Genomic DNA, 17724 nt, shown 5'->3' with positions numbered 1-17724 from the left:
GACTAAACCAGCATATTTTGCGCTCTATAATGTTATGTTCTTAAAGTCCGGCACTGAATAGTTAAAACGCTGAAAACTCTGAAACAAAACGATCGCACTGCACGAGTGTCCATCAAGTCTCCATCAATTTTCGTGTAAGTGATAAAGTTACTCAGCGGAACAGCTATGACTGAGGATTGGCACAAATGGAATATTTAAAAGAAGTGACAGCAAGTTCTGTCAGTCAGGGTAGTGGTAGGTACAGGATGAAAACTTGATAGCTTTAGTTAAAGATACAAAAAAATTCTATTATTCTCTACAAGACAAATGATAATAACTAGCAGAACATGGTTTTGGATAGACCAGTCCTTGTACTATCCCTTCTGCAACCCAGGTGCAAAAAGAAAGTCTAGGATAACTTGCATGTGCATGCTTTTAAAAAACAAACCAATGAAAAACGACAGAGACGTGTGGCGTTTCTTACATGTAACATGTGCCTTAGGGTAAAAGTAGTTTGCTAAAATGAAAAATTCAACTATGCGACTAAAGCGCGCGATCTGCAAGAAAAAATATTGTAACCTTTGTCTAAAGCCGTAATAAAAGAATAGGTACTAAATCCACAAATACTAAATTTTTGAATTTATCATCTGTGCGTGTGCGTGTCCAAAGGTGCTGTGGAATATGGTTTGGTTCCCCCTTTTTTTGTAAGGGGGGGGGGGGTGAGAGGACGGATTTCATTGCAAGTTACTCTGGACTCGCTCTTCCTGCGCCTGGGTTCAATCCCTATATAGGGCACAGAAGGGAAAGTTCAGGGAGTGTACTACATCAGTAGGACAATAAAAAACAACACAGATATAATTTTTTGAGACCAGATTTTCCACACACTGGGAATTTCACTGCTGGGACTGGGATTTAGACAAAAAATAGGCTGGGGAATGGGATTTGGGCAAAATTTGGGCTGGGAAATGGGATTTGGTACCCCCCCCCCCCCCCTTCAGGACCCTCAAAGAAGAAATAAAATCTCTCAGGAACGGAGGGTAGAGAAGCGCAACTACTATGCTTTTGTTTAAGTGTTTCTGCTTCCCACCCAATTAAATAATAAGTAAGTCCCTGACCTTTTTCATTGACTGTTTTTATTTATTTTTTTATTATTTTATACCCCTGTCCCAGCACATCCCACATCCCCAAAAGGAGACCCCCGCGCCCCGCGGTATTCCGATTTCTTTATCTCTTTACCAGGACTTCACGATATCAAGTGGACCAAAGAATAAGCACGAGTTAGGTTAATAATGCATGATGGGTAGCATTCAAAATGGCGGAAAGTTTGAGAAGTTTATCTCTTGTGATTTCTCTGTGTACAATCCAATTTTATCGGTCAGTAGACATCGAACTTTGTTTTAATCGAGGAATGCAATAAGCTATAATGGCAGGAGCGAAGCCGAACCTCTTTAAATGGAACCGGCAAACAAATCCAAGGACGGTAAGCTCGAAAACAGACCTGTGGAAAGTTGTTTGTTGTTAATTTTTTTTCCACGTCTTGCATTATTTTTCCTGCCTTATATTTTTAACAGCACTCGTCAAGAAGTGGAGTTCAAGACTGGATAAAGGTATTTTTTCAAAGGATCGTGAATATTTTATAGTCTTTTATATTCAGCCTTAGTTACGGATGTATAACGCGAAAATGCGATGTCTTATTTTTTAATTAGGTATGTAAGTCCTTATGTTTGCCCGTAATTTGTTTCTACTGAATATGACGATAAATTATTCTTCAGAGAGTAGAAAGAGCTTCAAGTGAGGCAGCCAGAGAAGTATTTGGAAACAATTATCAAAGTGTCCTGGAACAAGTCCATGTTGACGATGATGCATTGGTTGAAGGTAAACGTGTGCTACTTTATTTTCTTTCCTGGCATTAACATGGTGCCCCAAATTTACAGCACTTGTCTGCATGTTTGAAATTCAAGTAATTTTTTATATGTAAAAATTGTTGGTTACACAAATTTGTAAATAAGATACAGACCTCTCAACCTCAAAGCACTGGAAATCTGGAGATTGAGGTAAAAAAATCTGGAGATTTCAGTAAAAACCGGGAGATTGATCAACTGGCGGACAAAAATAACTAAAAGAGTCCTAAAACCAGGCGCTAATCAAATGACTTGTTACTTTGTTTACCGTGAGATTTCTGTTTCTCATCGTGAGATTGAAGTGAAAACCGTGAGTCTCACGACAAAATCGTGAGACTTGAGAGGTCTGAAGATATCTGGCAAAAATAATATTGTATTATTGTACAAATTAGAAAAGTGTGGTAACTAAACATGACTTTGACACAACAGCACACCACAAATAAGTTTAAAACTATACTTGTGGTGTGTTGTTGTGTCACAATCATGTAAAAAGTTGTAGCCACAGTCGTGTAATAATTTTTTTGATAAGTTATGCTAATGAGGTCGAATTATACCAAGCCACATGTAAGCAATGATCGCCTGATGGTAGAGTCTGCATTTAAGACCAAAGTGTCCCAAATTGCTGGAGTTTATCCCCAGTTTCCATACTGTGAAACAATTTGGAGTTTGTCTGCTTGCCTTTGTATGGGATACTAGTCCACTACAGGGGGAGTGGGAGGCGCGGTGGCCTAATGGTTAGCGCGCTTGACTCCGAGTCGAACAGCCCGGGTTCGAGGCCTGGCCGGGGCACTGCGTTGTGTTCTTGGGCGAGACACTTAACTCTCACAGTGCCTCTCTCCACCCAGGTGTATAAATGGGTGCCGGCGAATACTGCTGGGGGGTAACCCTGCGATGGACTAGCATCCCATCCAGGGGGGAGTAGCAATACTCCTAGTCGCTTAATGCTACGGTAACCGGGATAAGCTCCGGCTGTATGGGCCTCATGGCTCGGAGACAGACTTTACAGGGTTGCCCAGCAGCATTAAATTGCTTGGTATCCATTTATACATCTGGGTGGCTAGAGACACTTTAAGAGTAAAGTGTCTTGACTAAGAACAAAATGCATTTTTGAGTCCAACACCAAGGCTACCATGCGTCCCACAAAGATAACCTCATAGGTGATGAAAATGAAATAACTCAAAACAATCTGCCACCAAATCCTCATGGCTAAGTACCGTAAAGTTCTGGTTTCAAAACACTGACACGGCAGTTGTTGCTATGTTTAATATGAATTACATGTGAGTCTGATGAAAGCAAAATTTTCACTTGTCATACCTCCTTTTCAGGTTGAGTTCACAATATCTTAAACTTGGATGCTCTCTTGATATCATTTTTCAAGATTATCACTTCTAAACACTCGATGACCGCTACGCTAATGATGACTGCTTAGTAGCCAAGCTTCGAAATGTAGAGAGGAGTCTGGGCATCACAAAACAAACATAGCAGCACTTTCTTTCGTCAGAAGAAACCTTTCAAGGTTTTAGGAAACTGCTACCCACAACAGGATAAAAACTTTATGTAGAATATTTTAAGCTTGGAATTGAAATAAAATTGTGTGTTTACTGTAGGTAGGAAATATTTGCTGGCAACATTGTTGCTGCTTGTTTATCAAAAACTCTTCTGACACCTTACCTTATTTCATTACAGCGCAAGATTTACTGGATTCCTGGCTGCATGAAAAGAAAGGCGATGATTTTAACTTGGAAATGCAATTTAAAGACGAGAAATGGGCCCAGAGAAGCAAACCCTTAGAACATGTCACTAGAAATTCTGTTACTGAGGATTACTATGATGATTTGGTGGACTCACCAGATCCATTACTACAGTCACGTGACTGGTCATCACTGAACAGTTACCATAGCAACCAGTCTCCAAATGCTATGGGTAAGTTATATTGATAATATACAAGTTATTGATCAAACTTGTTCAGTCAAGATGGCTGGAAGTTCTTTTTTGCAAGTTTGTATGGACTGAGACATGGTTAAGGCCCATAAAATAATGATAAATCATGCAAAAAGGAAGAAAAAGACCAGATCTACAAGCTTGGTAAATACCATAAAGGATTTAATTTATTGCAAAAAGGACACCATAAGATTTTTCTTGGGTGATAAATCCTGAAATGGATCAATGTTCATGATCTGCAGTGGTATACATGTTTTTCTAAGTAAAGAACTGTTCTATAAAACAACAGGACTGAAATGATCATTTACAAGATTTTCGGAACTGCACAGCCAGTCACCTTATGTCAAATGATATTTCCCCTATGTGGTAGCCTTGATTATACAGATCTAATATCAGACATCTTTCCGGGGGGATAAAAAAAATGTGGATGCTGGAGCATTTCAGCCATTTTGACTCCAGAAACAGCCTTTTTGCAGACTTATAAGTTAAATTAATTTTATGACAAATTTTGCGATTAATTTAATAATTATTTCAATACCTGAGTCACATACATGCTAATTGCTTGCTTGTTTTTTCTCCAGGTGCTGAATATGATGAGGACCTAAATGATGAGATATCTGTACAGCAAATACTGCGAGACATGTTGGACAAGAAAGTAGTTGAGAAAGATGTATTGAATGATTTGGGGTTTGATGGCAGTAAAAAGAAAAAGGATCCAAGACCTAAGATGGAACTTAGACACAAACAGGTGTGATAGCTTTGTAACAGAATCTTAAATGGCAATAATTTCAAATTTAACTGACAGAATTATTTTGACTGAGTCTGTAAAATTATATCTGTGTTACCAAATTCTTGATGTCATTTCCCTGCTATAATAACCCTGAAAAATGAGAAAATACTAGTACATGTGCATGTAGTCTACCACTGTTTCTTTGGTCATTGTGAAGAACACCTCCCCAAAAACACCTGTCGGTTGTCTGTCAGCTGACAGTTGGCCGTTTGTCAGCCGTCTGTCCGTTTGTCGGCCGACTGTTGATCGTCTGTTGGCCGACAACCAGCCGACAGGTTTGGGCTATGATGTCGGCCAACAGTCAGCTGACAGATGGCAGACAGTCGGGGATGTGTTGGTAAGGTGAAAAAAACGTTTTTAGATGTTCCATATTAACAGGGTTCCATTGTGTTAGGTGAAGGAGAAAAGCCACGCAAGACAGAAGGATATAGAGAAGAAAAGAAGAGAGCAAGCAGCTCGTAAGCAAGCTGAGGCAGAGGCTCGTCAACAGCTGATGAGAGAAGAGAAAGAACAGCAAGCACGAATCAAGAGAGAAGAAGAACATATACAAAAAGAAATGGCTAAGATCCGTCGAGCAATGGAGGAGGAGAAAAAAGTTGCTAAAGAAAAACTTGATAGGTTTGTGGGGACTAAGGTTATTAAATGTGTTTACATTTTAAGGAAAAATTAAATCATATTGATTCAGCAATTCGTGAAATGATGCTACCCAAAAAAGAAGTATAAAAACTGGTCAAAATTGGCATAATTCACTGTCAAGTTTAATCACAAACTGTTTTTTTGGTTAAGTCTGTGTTCGAACCTAGGGGCCCATCAGGCCAGAGCTTATTGCAGTCCCATAGCAATTAAATAACTAAGAGTATTTCTTCTCCTCCCGGGATGGGATGATAGCCCATTATAGGGCTACCCCCAGCATTAAATTCGCCTGTACCCATTTATACATGTACACCTGGGTGGTGAGAGGCCCTGTGAGAGTAAAGTGTATTGCCCAAAAACACAACGTAGTGACCCCGTCAGTGCTCAACTCCAGACTACTCAATCAATAATCAAAAACCTGCAAAAAGTAGTTTGTGCAGGGATGTAGCTAAGAAAACACTAAGCCGGCTCATCGACAAGCCCAGCTGGCTTTTCTGGCTTTGGCAGCTCTAAACCTTTACCTAAGTCTTTGTTTTCATGTAAAATTTCAGCCGGATTTAAGTTCTATTTCAGCCGGTTAAATTAGCCGGCAGCCGGCCCTTTGCGATATCCCTGTTTGTGTTTGTGTGTTTTTGTTTACTGAAGTGAGCGGCGTAAGGATCAGGATGCAGAGTTGCTGGCTCGGCAGTATCTTGAAGAAGAGCAAACATGGAAGGACGAGAAGCAGAGAAGGGAGGTTAAAGAAAAAGAAGAGATGAGAAGAATGTTGCTGGAACAGATGGAAAGGAAGGCAGCAGAGGAAGCCAGCAACAATCTCAGGGTACAAATAAAAATAATAATTATTTTGAAAATCGTTGTTTCCATTTACAAGAAAGTGAGTTGTAAAACCATCTTGGCCTCATTCCAAGTGCCTGAACCAGCTTAAATGACCCAGGCATGTAAAAATGACAATTGGATGTTAGCCTGTAATAAAGTCAGAAGTAAATATACATGGTCCCAGAACAAAGGCTGGCAAAAAGAGTTGCATGCACCTGCATTAACTAAGTTGTGATGACTTGAGTTCACTTTGTTCATGATCAAACTAAAGTCTGTACACCATTTTTCACCCTAATGCAAGTCAAGGCGAGTTGGTTACTAGTCATTCATTCTCGTAGCAACCTACTGCTTATTCCTTGCCCCTGGGTGGGGGGGTGGGGGAAAGGGCCAGTTGTAGCAACCTACATGTTGTAGACAATAAAATGCATGATTGTGTGGGATTGAGCCCATAGCCTTAAAGGGGCTATTTCACGGTATTTTAGGTAATTTTAGTCTCTTTCTTTGCTAATTAAGAGCTTTAAACTTCAAATTGGCAGAGTAAAAGTCTTGTATTGGCTAAATCACGGTCACATAACAAACAAGGATGATTTTCGAGCATTGTAAATGACCCTGCTACAAGCTGAGATAAACTTGAAACAAGTCGGGCTGACGTTTTTCAAGTTTACCCGAACGCAATCCGTTTTAATCTTCACGAATTTTGCCCATCCATGCCGCTTTTTGGCCTTTCTGTGTTTCTTTTGAGTTCTTCTACAGTTTTAAGCCGTTATTGTGATATTTCAGTTAATTCTATGACCACTCGGTCAGTGCCGAAATTTCCTGAAATTGCCTGACATAGCCCCTTTAATAGCTATTTATTTATTTATTGTTGTAACTTGTGTGTACCTGGAATCTGTTTGGCCACCGCAAAGTCTGTCCACAAAGTTCAGCTTGTGACTTCTTGCCCAGCCTCCATTTGGCCAAACATTTATTTAAAATAAATATAATTTTCCATAGATAAGCCATGTTCGTTTTGTATTGTAGATTCTACAGAGATACTTCTCAGCTTGGTATTCAGTTGTCGCCTCACAAAGGATCAAAATTGGAAAGGCAAAAGCAATGTCTGACTGGCGCTGTAAACTGCGGGCCTGGAATGCATGGCAAGCTTATGTCAATCACATTAGATCTGACAAGGAAGCACAAGCTGTTACTATGGAAATGAAAGAAAAACACAGGTACTTGTTATCTGTTTTAAATGCTGGCGGTTTGGCATTTTAGAGCTACGGTAACTCTAAAATTAATGCATTGTTGCACAGTGTAGGTCTAGTCTGCGTAGGTCTTTTACTTGTAACATCCATTTTACACATACTGATTACTGGTCTTCTCTAAATAAAGGGCTTGACCCGAATTGTTTGGAGTTTTATCGATTTTTTTGTACTTTTTTTGTTGTTGGCACTTATTTGTTTGTATAAGTGCAGAAATTAATTACCAAAAATCTACTAGTAGCACAGTAGCATTTTGTACAGTGTACACTGTTTGAAACATCTCACTGTAATTCATTCCTCTAATTGACCCGGCTATTAAATTCTAAAGCATTCTCGAGAACGTTAATGTCAAACCTCCTAAGAAAAGCTTAAAACGCGTGTTAATTTGTTTTGAACTGACGTGAAACGTACATTTTAACTAAAATATGGAGAACGTCAAATTCAATTTCTCTCGCGGGGTCAGCTTGAGAGCTAAAGTTTCGATAGGCTCTTCTTAACTGTATTAAAATTGATACCATGCTATGTGTTCTTTTTGGTAACTTTATTTTTGCCTTTATTGCTCGAATGTTCGACGGAAGTAACCTGCGAGGAGATAGCCTGCGAACGCAGACGTATTTCCGGTTGTCGGCTAGCGAGGAGAGGACAACTCCCAAATGCACAATTTGATGCATTGTCAGAGTACCTAAACCAGACTTTCCTGCTTTTTATTTCCCAGAAAGGAACAAATGTCATCAAAGTTTCACCGTCATCATTTGTTGTTACGATGTCTTCGTGCTTGGCAGCAATGGGTGATAAGGGAACAAGAAAAGAGACAACTACAGGAAGAACATGACAAGAAGACTCAAAAGATGGCGGCTTTACTTGAGGCAGCAGCCACTGGTAGACTGTGGAGTGAACGAGGCGGAAATAGTAGCATGGGTTTAGAGTTACAAGATATTGAAGATGATAAAACTGAACAGAGCTCGAGTACAGCAAGGAAAGTGGTAAGCCGGTCTGGCGTTTTGAACTTAAGTGGGGTTAAGGTACAGTCACACTCGAGGCAAGCTGGCCAACACTGCAGGAGCTTTTCTCGGTTTCCATAAGATGAAGGGACTTTGCGTCCATGATACCATGATTCCCCCCCCCCCCCCCCCTCTCCTCCGGATGAGATGCTAGTCCGTTGCGGGCTAGCCACCAACATTTTATTAGGTTGCTGTAATAGAGAAGCAACTTGACAGTGTTTTGCAGGTTACAATACAACACAATGGGACACCCAGCCAACGGTTACATTCAGGGTTTCACAGGTCAGGCGAGGGAAAATATAATTCTTCAGTGAAGGTCAAAAGAAAAGTCAGGGATTTTATTTTGAGTCAGGGTAAATTGACATTCTGAAAAAAAAAAGTTAGGAAAGATTGAAAATGTAACACCTCTGATTTAATACCAAGAAACGTTTCAGGAGTCAGGACAATATGATCTCAGCGTATCTGACATTTCGTATTATTCTATTTAGTCAGGAAAATTTAATTTTTATTAGTCAGGGAATGTTAAAAACTGGCATCTGTGGCAACCATGTAATTCCGGAACGCTCGATTCGGCGTCCAGCACGAGCCACTATATCTCTCATGCTTTAATAAAATTTAGAATAAAAATCAGCGAAAATAAATGACGTTTCGATGAATCGCGGTTCATCATTATCAAATTCTAAAAAAGTCAGATTCTGATGAGTTCAATATATATTAAGAGTGCGTGTGAAAATCTCGTTGCATAAGATTAAAGACTATACAATGTGAATTGTATAGAGTGTTAATTACGAACTAAATAGTTTTGCTTTAATGGAGTCAGATTGAGTGTTCAGTTTAGGTTTTAACTCCTGGATAAAGAGCATTTCGAAGATCAAGCATTCGAATTTCCCGCGACATTTCTTCAAGATTGTAAATTGCTTGTTAAGATCTTTGTTACTCTGGTTGTGGGCGTCACGCAGGTGGTTTCCAATAGCTGAGTGCTTATGTTCATCAATGGGTTGGAAAAGGTGTCGGCGAGTGTAGCCTACATAATCCGCATCACACGAATCACATTTAAATTTGTAAACAACACATTGTTGATTTATAAGCGGCGGTTTGGCCTCTGCTACATTGATGTCGTCGGCAATTTTCTTGCTTGTGAAAACTGGGCGTAGATCGCTGTTTATTTTCTTGCCAAGATCGGACAGCTGTCTTCGTACAACGTCTGCTGATCTTTGGTCTTTGAATGGCAGAATAATTCGAACGGGTGCATTTGCTTGAACATCGCGAACTTGCTGTTGACTTCGCGACTCGGTGAATCGAGTTATGGTGGAATTAACGAGCTTCTCTGGGTACTTTAGTTTCAAGAAGATCCCTCTCAAGGTTTCACATTCTTCAGCAAATAGATCTGGTGAGGACGAGAGACGGTGGGCACGGTTTAACATAGTCATTAGAAGGGATCGTTTGTAGCGAGCATCAACATGCTCGCTTCATTTATTTTCGCTGATTTTTATTCTAAATTGTATAACGAAAGCCTCCGTTATTTTAATAAAATTGATGTGAATTTCAGGTACTGAGTGGTTTTCAAAACGTTTTTCTTTCGAAGGACGAAATGTTCTCACAGCCTTCTAGGATTGCGCCGCCTAAACATTCCGGAACAGTAGAAAAATATTCTGGGGACATATCATCAAGAAAGATGGCAGATAGCAATAAGCCACCTACAATAAGACCAGCTTGGATTACCCAACAAAAAAGAGAACAGTCGAAGAAAGATGCGAGGCTTGAAAAGGAGACAAAAACGAAATCACATCGACAGCGCAGCTACAGCGAAGTTGAGAATGTTGAAATCCTTTATACCGTTGCGCAATCCAGAGACAAAACGAAACATGAAGATAAGAAAGCTAACTCAGGCTTATCAAAGAGTAAATCAGAAGACAGGCTTGATTCACAGGACGCTCAATCTACAGAACCTATTTTAACGGGGCGATCAGCTAGCAGTACATTATCGGACAGTAACATGTCTGCCACGCCTAGTAAATTCACTTCGAGGGAAGCTGTTGTTAAATCACAAAAGCCCACTACTAAACCGCTTCATCTGGGTAAGTTTTGCGGCCTTTATGAGCTTTTTTTAACAAGGCTGATTAAAATTTGTTTTCTCCTTGTAATATCAAGAGGTTGTTAAGGAAAAGGGTGGTGAGAATTTACAAGATCGTCAACTAGAGGATATTGTCTTCGTGTAACACCAAATTTTCTGAACTGAGGCTACGTTTACACGGGACCGGACCGGAACCTTTCCGAACCGGACCGGAACGGATCGGCCTCTGGTTACATGAAACTTTTTGAAACCGATCCAGATGTTTACATGGGACCGTTTTGGAACGGATCCATAACTGGACATGCAAGACAGCAGGTCCAGTTTTGGATCCGTTACGGACCGGTTCCAGAACGGTCCCATATAAACAGAAGACCTATCCGATCCGATTTTCGGGCCGGATCCATGTGTAACCCGTCCCGTGTAAACATAGCCTGAAATTAAAAGACTGAATGTACAAAAATCAGCGTTAAAAGTTAAAGTGGGATGGAAAAGCTCATCTCTTTCGACTTTTAAATCTGCACTTAAAACATTTTTGTTTCGGAAATTTTATTGTTGATCTATTTTTATTGGCTTACCTAGTTTTATGTAACCTTAATTTTTTCCTTTGATTAGTTGTTTCACTTATTTTATTTTTTAGTGTCTTAGAAAAATTATAGCATTATATTAGTTTTAGCTAATTTTTTAATAGAGAAATGTAACCGCATTGAGTTTTTTTTAAATGAGCCCAAAAAACCTTATTATTATTATTATTATTATTATTATTATTATTATTATTATTATTATTATTATTATTATTATTATTATTAATATTATTAAAAGCTCAACAAGGTGTGGGGTAGGGACGAGGGTGCGGAAAGAAGCTTAAAAGAGAGATGAGGTGGGGGTATTTTTTTACGATTCTCAGAGTAATGTTTGCTCCGAGGTCAAAGGAGACTGGACGTATTTGTGTTATGGATTAGATTGGGTGGGGACAGTAAGATTTTAGTTTCAGGCCCACAACATTTTGACTAGCACCCCCTCTTAGAAGTTTTATGACAGACTTTGCGTTGCGTTATTTAGCCATGGAAGCACGCGCTCAGGAACGCATGGAACGAAAGAAAGCTTTAGATGAGAAGAAGAGAAAAGCTGAGGAAGAAAAACTGGTATGTTTTGTTGCCATGGCATTTGTTTTTATTTGGTTAAGTGTATGTAGTTATCGCTATATTTTTTTTGTGCATAATAATATTCAGTGATGTGAATTACCCGGCCGGTTTCATGCGGTCAAATGTAATGCAACAACGCATTTTACTATTTTGTTTATTTCGTTTCGTTACCGATGTTTTTCCATGTGAAAAAATGGTCAGATTGTGTTGCACTCTTCCAAATCCCTGCTTATGTTATAGCGTGACACTGTGTCACGCAATCGAATACGCTTGTCTATCGTCTTGTCTATCTTCACTTTTGTGATGTTACTGACATTTATGGCAGGCATTTCTCAAGAAAGAACAAGAGCGTAAAGAGGCAGAACTTTTGGCAGAAAAGCAGGAACAATTGCGGAAGAGAAAAGAAGAGAAACGCGTGGCTAGAGAGGTAAAAACATAAGTACAGTAAAAACCCGCGTATAAGAACCTAGGTTTGTTCAAGTTAGCCTAAACAGGTTCTTATATAAATGGTATTTAGGGTAAAATTAGGCTAACTAGGTTCTTAATTAGGTTCTTAACTTTTGTTCAAGAAAAAAAAGTAGAATTGTTAAATGATCTGGTCTTTAATGTCCAATAACAGTATTCTTGGAGGCTTCGGTAAGCAAAATACTATACTATTTTAATCTGATTCTGTTAAAATCAAACCTTCACTGTATATTTTTGAGAAGATTTTTAAATTCTATATTTTTGAGAAGATTATTTTTTTCTTTTTTTTGAAAATAAGAACCTGTTTAAGAATTTTAGCTTAAAATGGTTCTTATGTGAAGGGTGCGTGAAAATGAAATTTTAGCCTAACAGGTTCTTAAATGTTAGGTTCTTATACGCGGGTTTTTACTGTACTCTGATCAACAACTAATTTCATCTTACATCATCAGAACATTGCCATACAGACAGGTGATGAGAATTTCAAATATCATCTAGTTAGAAGGCATTGTCTTGATGTAATATAAAATTCTCAGAACTAACATTAAAGGGACTACAGTATTGTGAAAAAGTAATGCAAACGAAATGCGCGAATTTCGTTCTTTGTTCTCCCGAACTTTCGCGCGAAAGTTCGCGAAAAAATTCGTTGCGAACTTCGCGACATTTCACGACATTTCGCGCGAACTTTCGCTGGAACAAAGAACGATATATGTCATGTCATGGATTTTAGCAGATTTTTGAACACCTAAAATTTATATTTCTGTCGCAGGAAACCCAAAAATAATAATCCATTATTATTAAAAATTGCTATATTAGAGCACTGAAACTTTTAACGAGCATCTTTGGCTGGAGATGGCTCGGATGGAAACGGATTGCAAATTGAAAAAGTTAGGCTAACGTTTTCATTTGTTTCTGCGCGTCATCAAAAAGTTGGTATTTATAGCCGTAGGTTGATTTCTATCCGCAAATTAAGGTTATATCTCTCCTTTAGATGCTCAAAGATAATGGGGTTTTTTAGGTTTTAGTTGCCTACCACCAATTTCCGAACAGTTTAGCCCAAAAATCTGCGAAATCCCCATGACATAGCTTCTTTAAAAGAAATGTATGGTTATTAGTGGGGAGAATAAGTGTTTCAATCATGAACTCGTCTAATTTCTCTATTTTGCTTTCACAGCGCGAACTCGAGAAACAGCATCAGTTAGAACATAATCGTCAGCAGATTGCCATGGCAACACAGCACTTCGCGTATACCCTCCTTAAAAAGTTTGGCATGTTGCCATGGAGACGTCTTGTGGAGATGACGCGAGATAACATGTCATGTGCTATATTGCATCATAACAGAGTGTTACAGAAATGCTGTTTTCACCCGTGGTTGGAGTTCACCAGGAGAGTGAACGAAGAGAGACTCGAGGTAGCACAAACACTGTACAAAAGGATTTTATTACGCAGAATGTGGAAACAGTGGAGAAAGGTTAGAGCAACTTGCCTATGTTTGGACTGTTTATAGTTTTTCTTTTGTTCCTGCCCGTTCGTTGAAATTGTGCGCATAAATTTAAACTGCCGCCATCTTGGTTTTATATGGCGAGCGCTTTCTGGGGAGAGTACCAAGTTTTTCCCGCCCCCTTAAAACCCACCCTTACCCCTCGTGTAGATTCGAACCGGTGTAAAGGTCCAACAGTTATCTAAAATTATAAGGTCCCTTATAAATCTGTTATTAATCTATCAAGGTTGCTCGAGACCGCATACTTGAAGACTATCTGCCTAGTATCTTCTCTGTACATACCTCCATGGTTACTACTAACTATGATACCTCGCAACATTTGATTGCTAGTCACACACTTAGCTTCGAGATAGCAAGTTTCCAAACAAGCCACTCAAACAGAAAAAACAAATATTTCAGGTAAGCATGACATTGTCAAAAATCCCAACTGACAGGAGGCAGACCAGTTGTCTACTTACAAAGTGTGATGGACCAGCTGAACTTAAAGTGGCAGGGTGGAGGGCTTGAGGCCTGGTGCTCTGAACTGTTTTAACTGCTGTTGGCGGTGATGTTTGTCAAGGTAGCTGTCATATCGGTTTGTTTTCTTTCTTGTTTAGTATGGTCAGCACGCAGTCAGGCTTCAGATGGTGGCAGAAGATTACTGTTCATCTTACCTGGTGAAAAAGTACTTTAGATACTGGCAGGATTACGTCACGGAACAACAGATCATGTTATGGGAGAAAGAAAGAATAGCCGAGGAACACAATGAATGGTAATTATTCAATCCTGTAGAGGTTTTCAATTGATTGTCGAATTAGTTATGTGTTGCCATAGTTTTGGGTTTGCTGAGTTCTTATTGGTTCAGAAAACTCGTGCTACTTGCTCTAGCCAATCAGAGCAAACCATGAGACTTTGCTTACACACTTTTTCCCGCGTTTGGCAGCAGGTGCTATTTTCCCGCGCTTGCACTGCTTAATTCTGATTGGTTTGATGCCTTATTTACAATGATTGTAATTGATCAGATGTGCTTTTCCGACAGTAATTTTATAGCCTTTATAAAGGGAGGATTGTTGTTGTTTTTTCACAAGATGGATTCTTTACTTCAGTTTCGTTATTAAGTCTATAGAGCGGTTTTCACTTGAGTGTCGAAAGTTAATTGCGTTTGCTTTGGTTTTGCATTACTACGCTCAGTGATTGGCTTAAAAATCTCGCGCCTCTTTCTCAGCCAATCAGAACTAAAACCAAAACCAATCGTGACTCGCTCGCGCACGTTTTCCCGCGCTTCGTGTCGGCTGCATGTATTTGCTTCGAGTTTTGATTGGTTCACTGGATTGTCTGTGGCCTCTATGATTGGCCAGAATAATTACTATGGTTTTGGTTTTACGACACTCAATTGAAAACTGCTCTAAACACGATGAGGATAAAAGCTGACAAGCTTGTGGGGTCGTGTAAATTAAAAAGTATGTAAATTATGTGATTTATCCGTTGGATAGTGTTATCCATCCTTCTCGGGCCTGTAGTGAACATTTTGTCGCGTTTAGCTTGTATTCGAGCTAAAATTCAGTTTCATATGCCGTTTTCAAGCTCTTGTATGCTGATTATCTTCGTTCCATTTGCAGGCGATTGAAGAAGTTAGCAATGATCTATTGGAGAAAATACATACCAATGATGAGATCAGAACGAGACAAGGAAGTCAGAAGAGCAGAAATGAGGAAGAGAGTTCAATCGTTACTTCCGGATTTTAAGACCCAAACTAAATCATCGCCTTAATCAGTTGCTTTACTGTGAAAAAACAGGATCTTCAAACGAGCCAGAGAACTCTCCCCAGTCTCTATCGTTCACTGTCACGCCACGCCAGAAACTCGGTCGCGCGCGCGCTTCTGATGTTGTTGGGTTGGCGCGGGAAAGCTCAAAATGGCGCGAAAATGCATGTTTACCAGTGTTACATTACGAGTGAGACTTTTTATCGAACTTTTAGCTTGGTAATACTGTACATAGGTGAAGTTTTTATACCCAGGAGCCGTTCATTCGAGAACGAAAAAAGAATCGCCTAATTCACAAATAATGAAAGGGGACGGATCGTTTTATTTCAATTTGAACGGAGGGGGTGGAGTGAGGAATTACCAAGAAAATCCCTTCCCTGCATGTGTGTAGAGGGGGAAAAATCATACGCAACCAACGATAAGGATAAGAAAATTTCGATTTGAAAAAATCTTCCAAAAGAGAAAGTGAAAAAAATCTTGTTCAGGAAAATTGCTCAACTCACACTCCCTCTCCCTAAATTAATTACCCCACTCCCCCCCCCCCCCCATCTGCGAGTACCTGGTTTGTAAGAAAATGTGTCAACTGAAAGTTCCTATTCCCCACTAAAACAGGATGTAAAATAAATACCTTGTATATAGCATTGAGCTTTTTCATTTATTGATTTGCCTGGAGGGTGTCATTGCCTTACAGATTGTTAGTGTGCAGCGAAATGTGGAATTTATTAAAAATTTAAATTTATTTAGGTAAATTAACCGAGATGGCGAGTACGGAGTCATGAAATGTCATTTCTCAAAACGTCAGTTTTTCTAATTGCTCTTCAAATGACGACGGCCTTAATCCTTTTGTTTTCTTCATAATGACAATAACTTGAAACAGTAACTATTGGAAAATGGGAAATATTTGTTTATTTTACTCAATTGTTATTTATCGATGCTACTTTTTTTCATCTTTAACCGCTTTCTTTTCTTCCAGTGGTACTGGCAATTTTTCGCTTTCTTTTTCTTCCTGCTTAGCTTTCCCGTGTTCTATTTTGTCTTCTGTCCCGTTAAAAATTTCTTTCATCGGGTTTATGATTTCTGCAGTAACCGTTTTCATTTGCTGGAGCATACGCGGTACACACGGCTTCAGCGGCGAGGCTTGCTGTCTTGTTGTTACAGTTGAGTCGGGTTTTTGTTGATTCCTCTTTCTCGGAGTGCCATTTTGATTCCTTGGCGTTCGCCTGGTACCCTTGTTTCCTCTGCTCTTGCTATTATCTGTAACCTGAGTTCTGTTAAAGCAGCTAGCTATGACAAATGGCGTCGGGTTGCATTTGAACTCCTCGTTTTTAGCGAGCTCGTTGCACGGGAATTCGTCCACTAACAGCTGGTCGCAATACAGGTCATTCAGGTTTGGCAGGGTCGTTCCCTCGCAGCCGTTGTACGAGACACTCTTGAGATACACCTTCAGTTTCCTCAGGCGGCGTTCGTCTGTTCAAATAAAAAGATTTCATAGAACATTGACTGTTAGTGAATCGAACAATCAGCTTGCTCATCTTCTCTACCCAGGACCCACAAGTAGACATTTTACCCCAGCCCTTCCATTAAAACCTCGACCCGTCTAGTACACATGACTGGAACGTAAGTCCATTGATCTGTTGGTTATTTAAAAAGTATGGAGGAGTTGAACTCGGGACAACCAAACACAAATCCTTCTAGTGGCAGGGAGGAGGACTTGAACCCGAGATCCCTGAACACAAATCCAGCACCCTAACCACTAGGTCACGCTGCCTTAGCGTTTAGATTAATTGCTCTGTTTATTTAACCAAAATATAATTAAATACATGTATACAGCTTTTAAAATTAAGAAATGATCACTAAAAGAAAATTGTTTTGATATTGAAAAAAATTCTCCCAATAGTAGTCTTGGAAATGCATGTAGACAAGTTACGAGAATTTGTATGTCCAACATTGCGGTAAGGTAGCTCACCTGCGGCTGTTTGAACAGCACTTGAAGAACCATTATTAGGAAGACCCGTGGTTTTAGGCTTTCTAGATTTCGTTTCCGCTTTGTTTTGTGGAGTTGAAGACGAATTATTCTTGGCAGAGGCTTTGTATTTTGTTTCCTTTGCATTTCCTGGCTTCTTAGACTTTTGAGGACTTGACTTTGCTAATTAAAAATAAAAGGTAGCGATCTGAGTAGTGTTAGGTTATCCACACAAAAATTGACAAACACTAGAAAAATCGTGTGTTAGGTAACAAAGAGCTTTTTCTTACCGGGAACTTTGTTGCTGGTAGTTTTAGCACCTTTCATTTTTGCAGGCATTACAATTTTCGATCAAATGTTCTTTTTTGTCTGACCGTTAAACATGCTCGTGCTGAGCTGACGATATGATGCGACATTCGATCAATGTCCACGAATCGGCTATAAAGCGAGAAGAGATGCCATTTATTATGCGTCTATATGTAGAAGCTAGGAAACATTATTTCTTGGGATAGAAATTAACATTTAATAGCTTAAAATT

General features: G+C 39.4%; 2 protein-coding genes across 2 annotated transcripts; one reads left to right on the top strand and one right to left on the bottom strand.

The window, feature by feature from the left end:
* Positions 1 to 1291: 1291 nt before the first annotated feature.
* On the top strand, positions 1292 to 15864 carry LOC144663966 (coiled-coil domain-containing protein 191-like). Its single transcript, XM_078525064.1, has 15 exons — positions 1292 to 1459; positions 1551 to 1586; positions 1752 to 1854; positions 3567 to 3803; positions 4403 to 4569; positions 5006 to 5229; positions 5890 to 6064; positions 7081 to 7271; positions 8017 to 8284; positions 9888 to 10380; positions 11436 to 11518; positions 11844 to 11945; positions 13155 to 13451; positions 14078 to 14232; positions 15080 to 15864. Exons 1-15 carry the CDS (start codon positions 1403 to 1405, stop codon positions 15228 to 15230), a joined length of 2739 nt encoding a protein of 912 aa, XP_078381190.1. The 5' UTR covers positions 1292 to 1402; the 3' UTR covers positions 15231 to 15864.
* A 189-nt stretch (positions 15865 to 16053) lies between these two features.
* On the bottom strand, positions 16054 to 17579 carry LOC144663968 (uncharacterized). Its single transcript, XM_078525066.1, has 3 exons — positions 17477 to 17579; positions 17190 to 17369; positions 16054 to 16690 (listed from the first exon to the last, which is right to left on the bottom strand). The coding sequence occupies exons 1-3, from the start codon at positions 17523 to 17525 to the stop codon at positions 16158 to 16160; spliced, it is 762 nt and encodes a 253-aa protein (XP_078381192.1). The 5' UTR covers positions 17526 to 17579; the 3' UTR covers positions 16054 to 16157.
* Positions 17580 to 17724: the final 145 nt, after the last annotated feature.

This window comes from Oculina patagonica, chromosome 8 (genome assembly GCF_052425735.1).
Source record: "Oculina patagonica isolate OP01 chromosome 8, crgOcupat, whole genome shotgun sequence".
Taxonomy (NCBI): domain Eukaryota; kingdom Metazoa; phylum Cnidaria; class Anthozoa; order Scleractinia; family Oculinidae; genus Oculina; species Oculina patagonica.
This window is presented reverse-complemented; position numbering and strand designations above follow the sequence as displayed.

Excerpts from the sequence above, each read along its gene's own strand:
- LOC144663968 (XM_078525066.1), bottom strand. The coding sequence starts at position 17,525 with ATGCCTGCAAAAATGAAAGGTGCTAAAACTACCAGCAACAAAGTTCCC. Across the intron at positions 17,370-17,476 it reads TACCAGCAACAAAGTTCCCG|CAAAGTCAAGTCCTCAAAAG; the intron begins GTAAGAAAAAGC and ends ATTTTTAATTAG. Across the intron at positions 16,691-17,189 it reads TGCTGTTCAAACAGCCGCAG|ACGAACGCCGCCTGAGGAAA; the intron begins GTGAGCTACCTT and ends TTATTTGAACAG.
- LOC144663966 (XM_078525064.1), top strand. The coding sequence starts at position 1,403 with ATGGCAGGAGCGAAGCCGAACCTCTTTAAATGGAACCGGCAAACAAAT. Across the intron at positions 6,065-7,080 it reads AAGCCAGCAACAATCTCAGG|ATTCTACAGAGATACTTCTC; the intron begins GTACAAATAAAA and ends TTTGTATTGTAG. Across the intron at positions 8,285-9,887 it reads CGAGTACAGCAAGGAAAGTG|GACGAAATGTTCTCACAGCC; the intron begins GTAAGCCGGTCT and ends TTTCTTTCGAAG.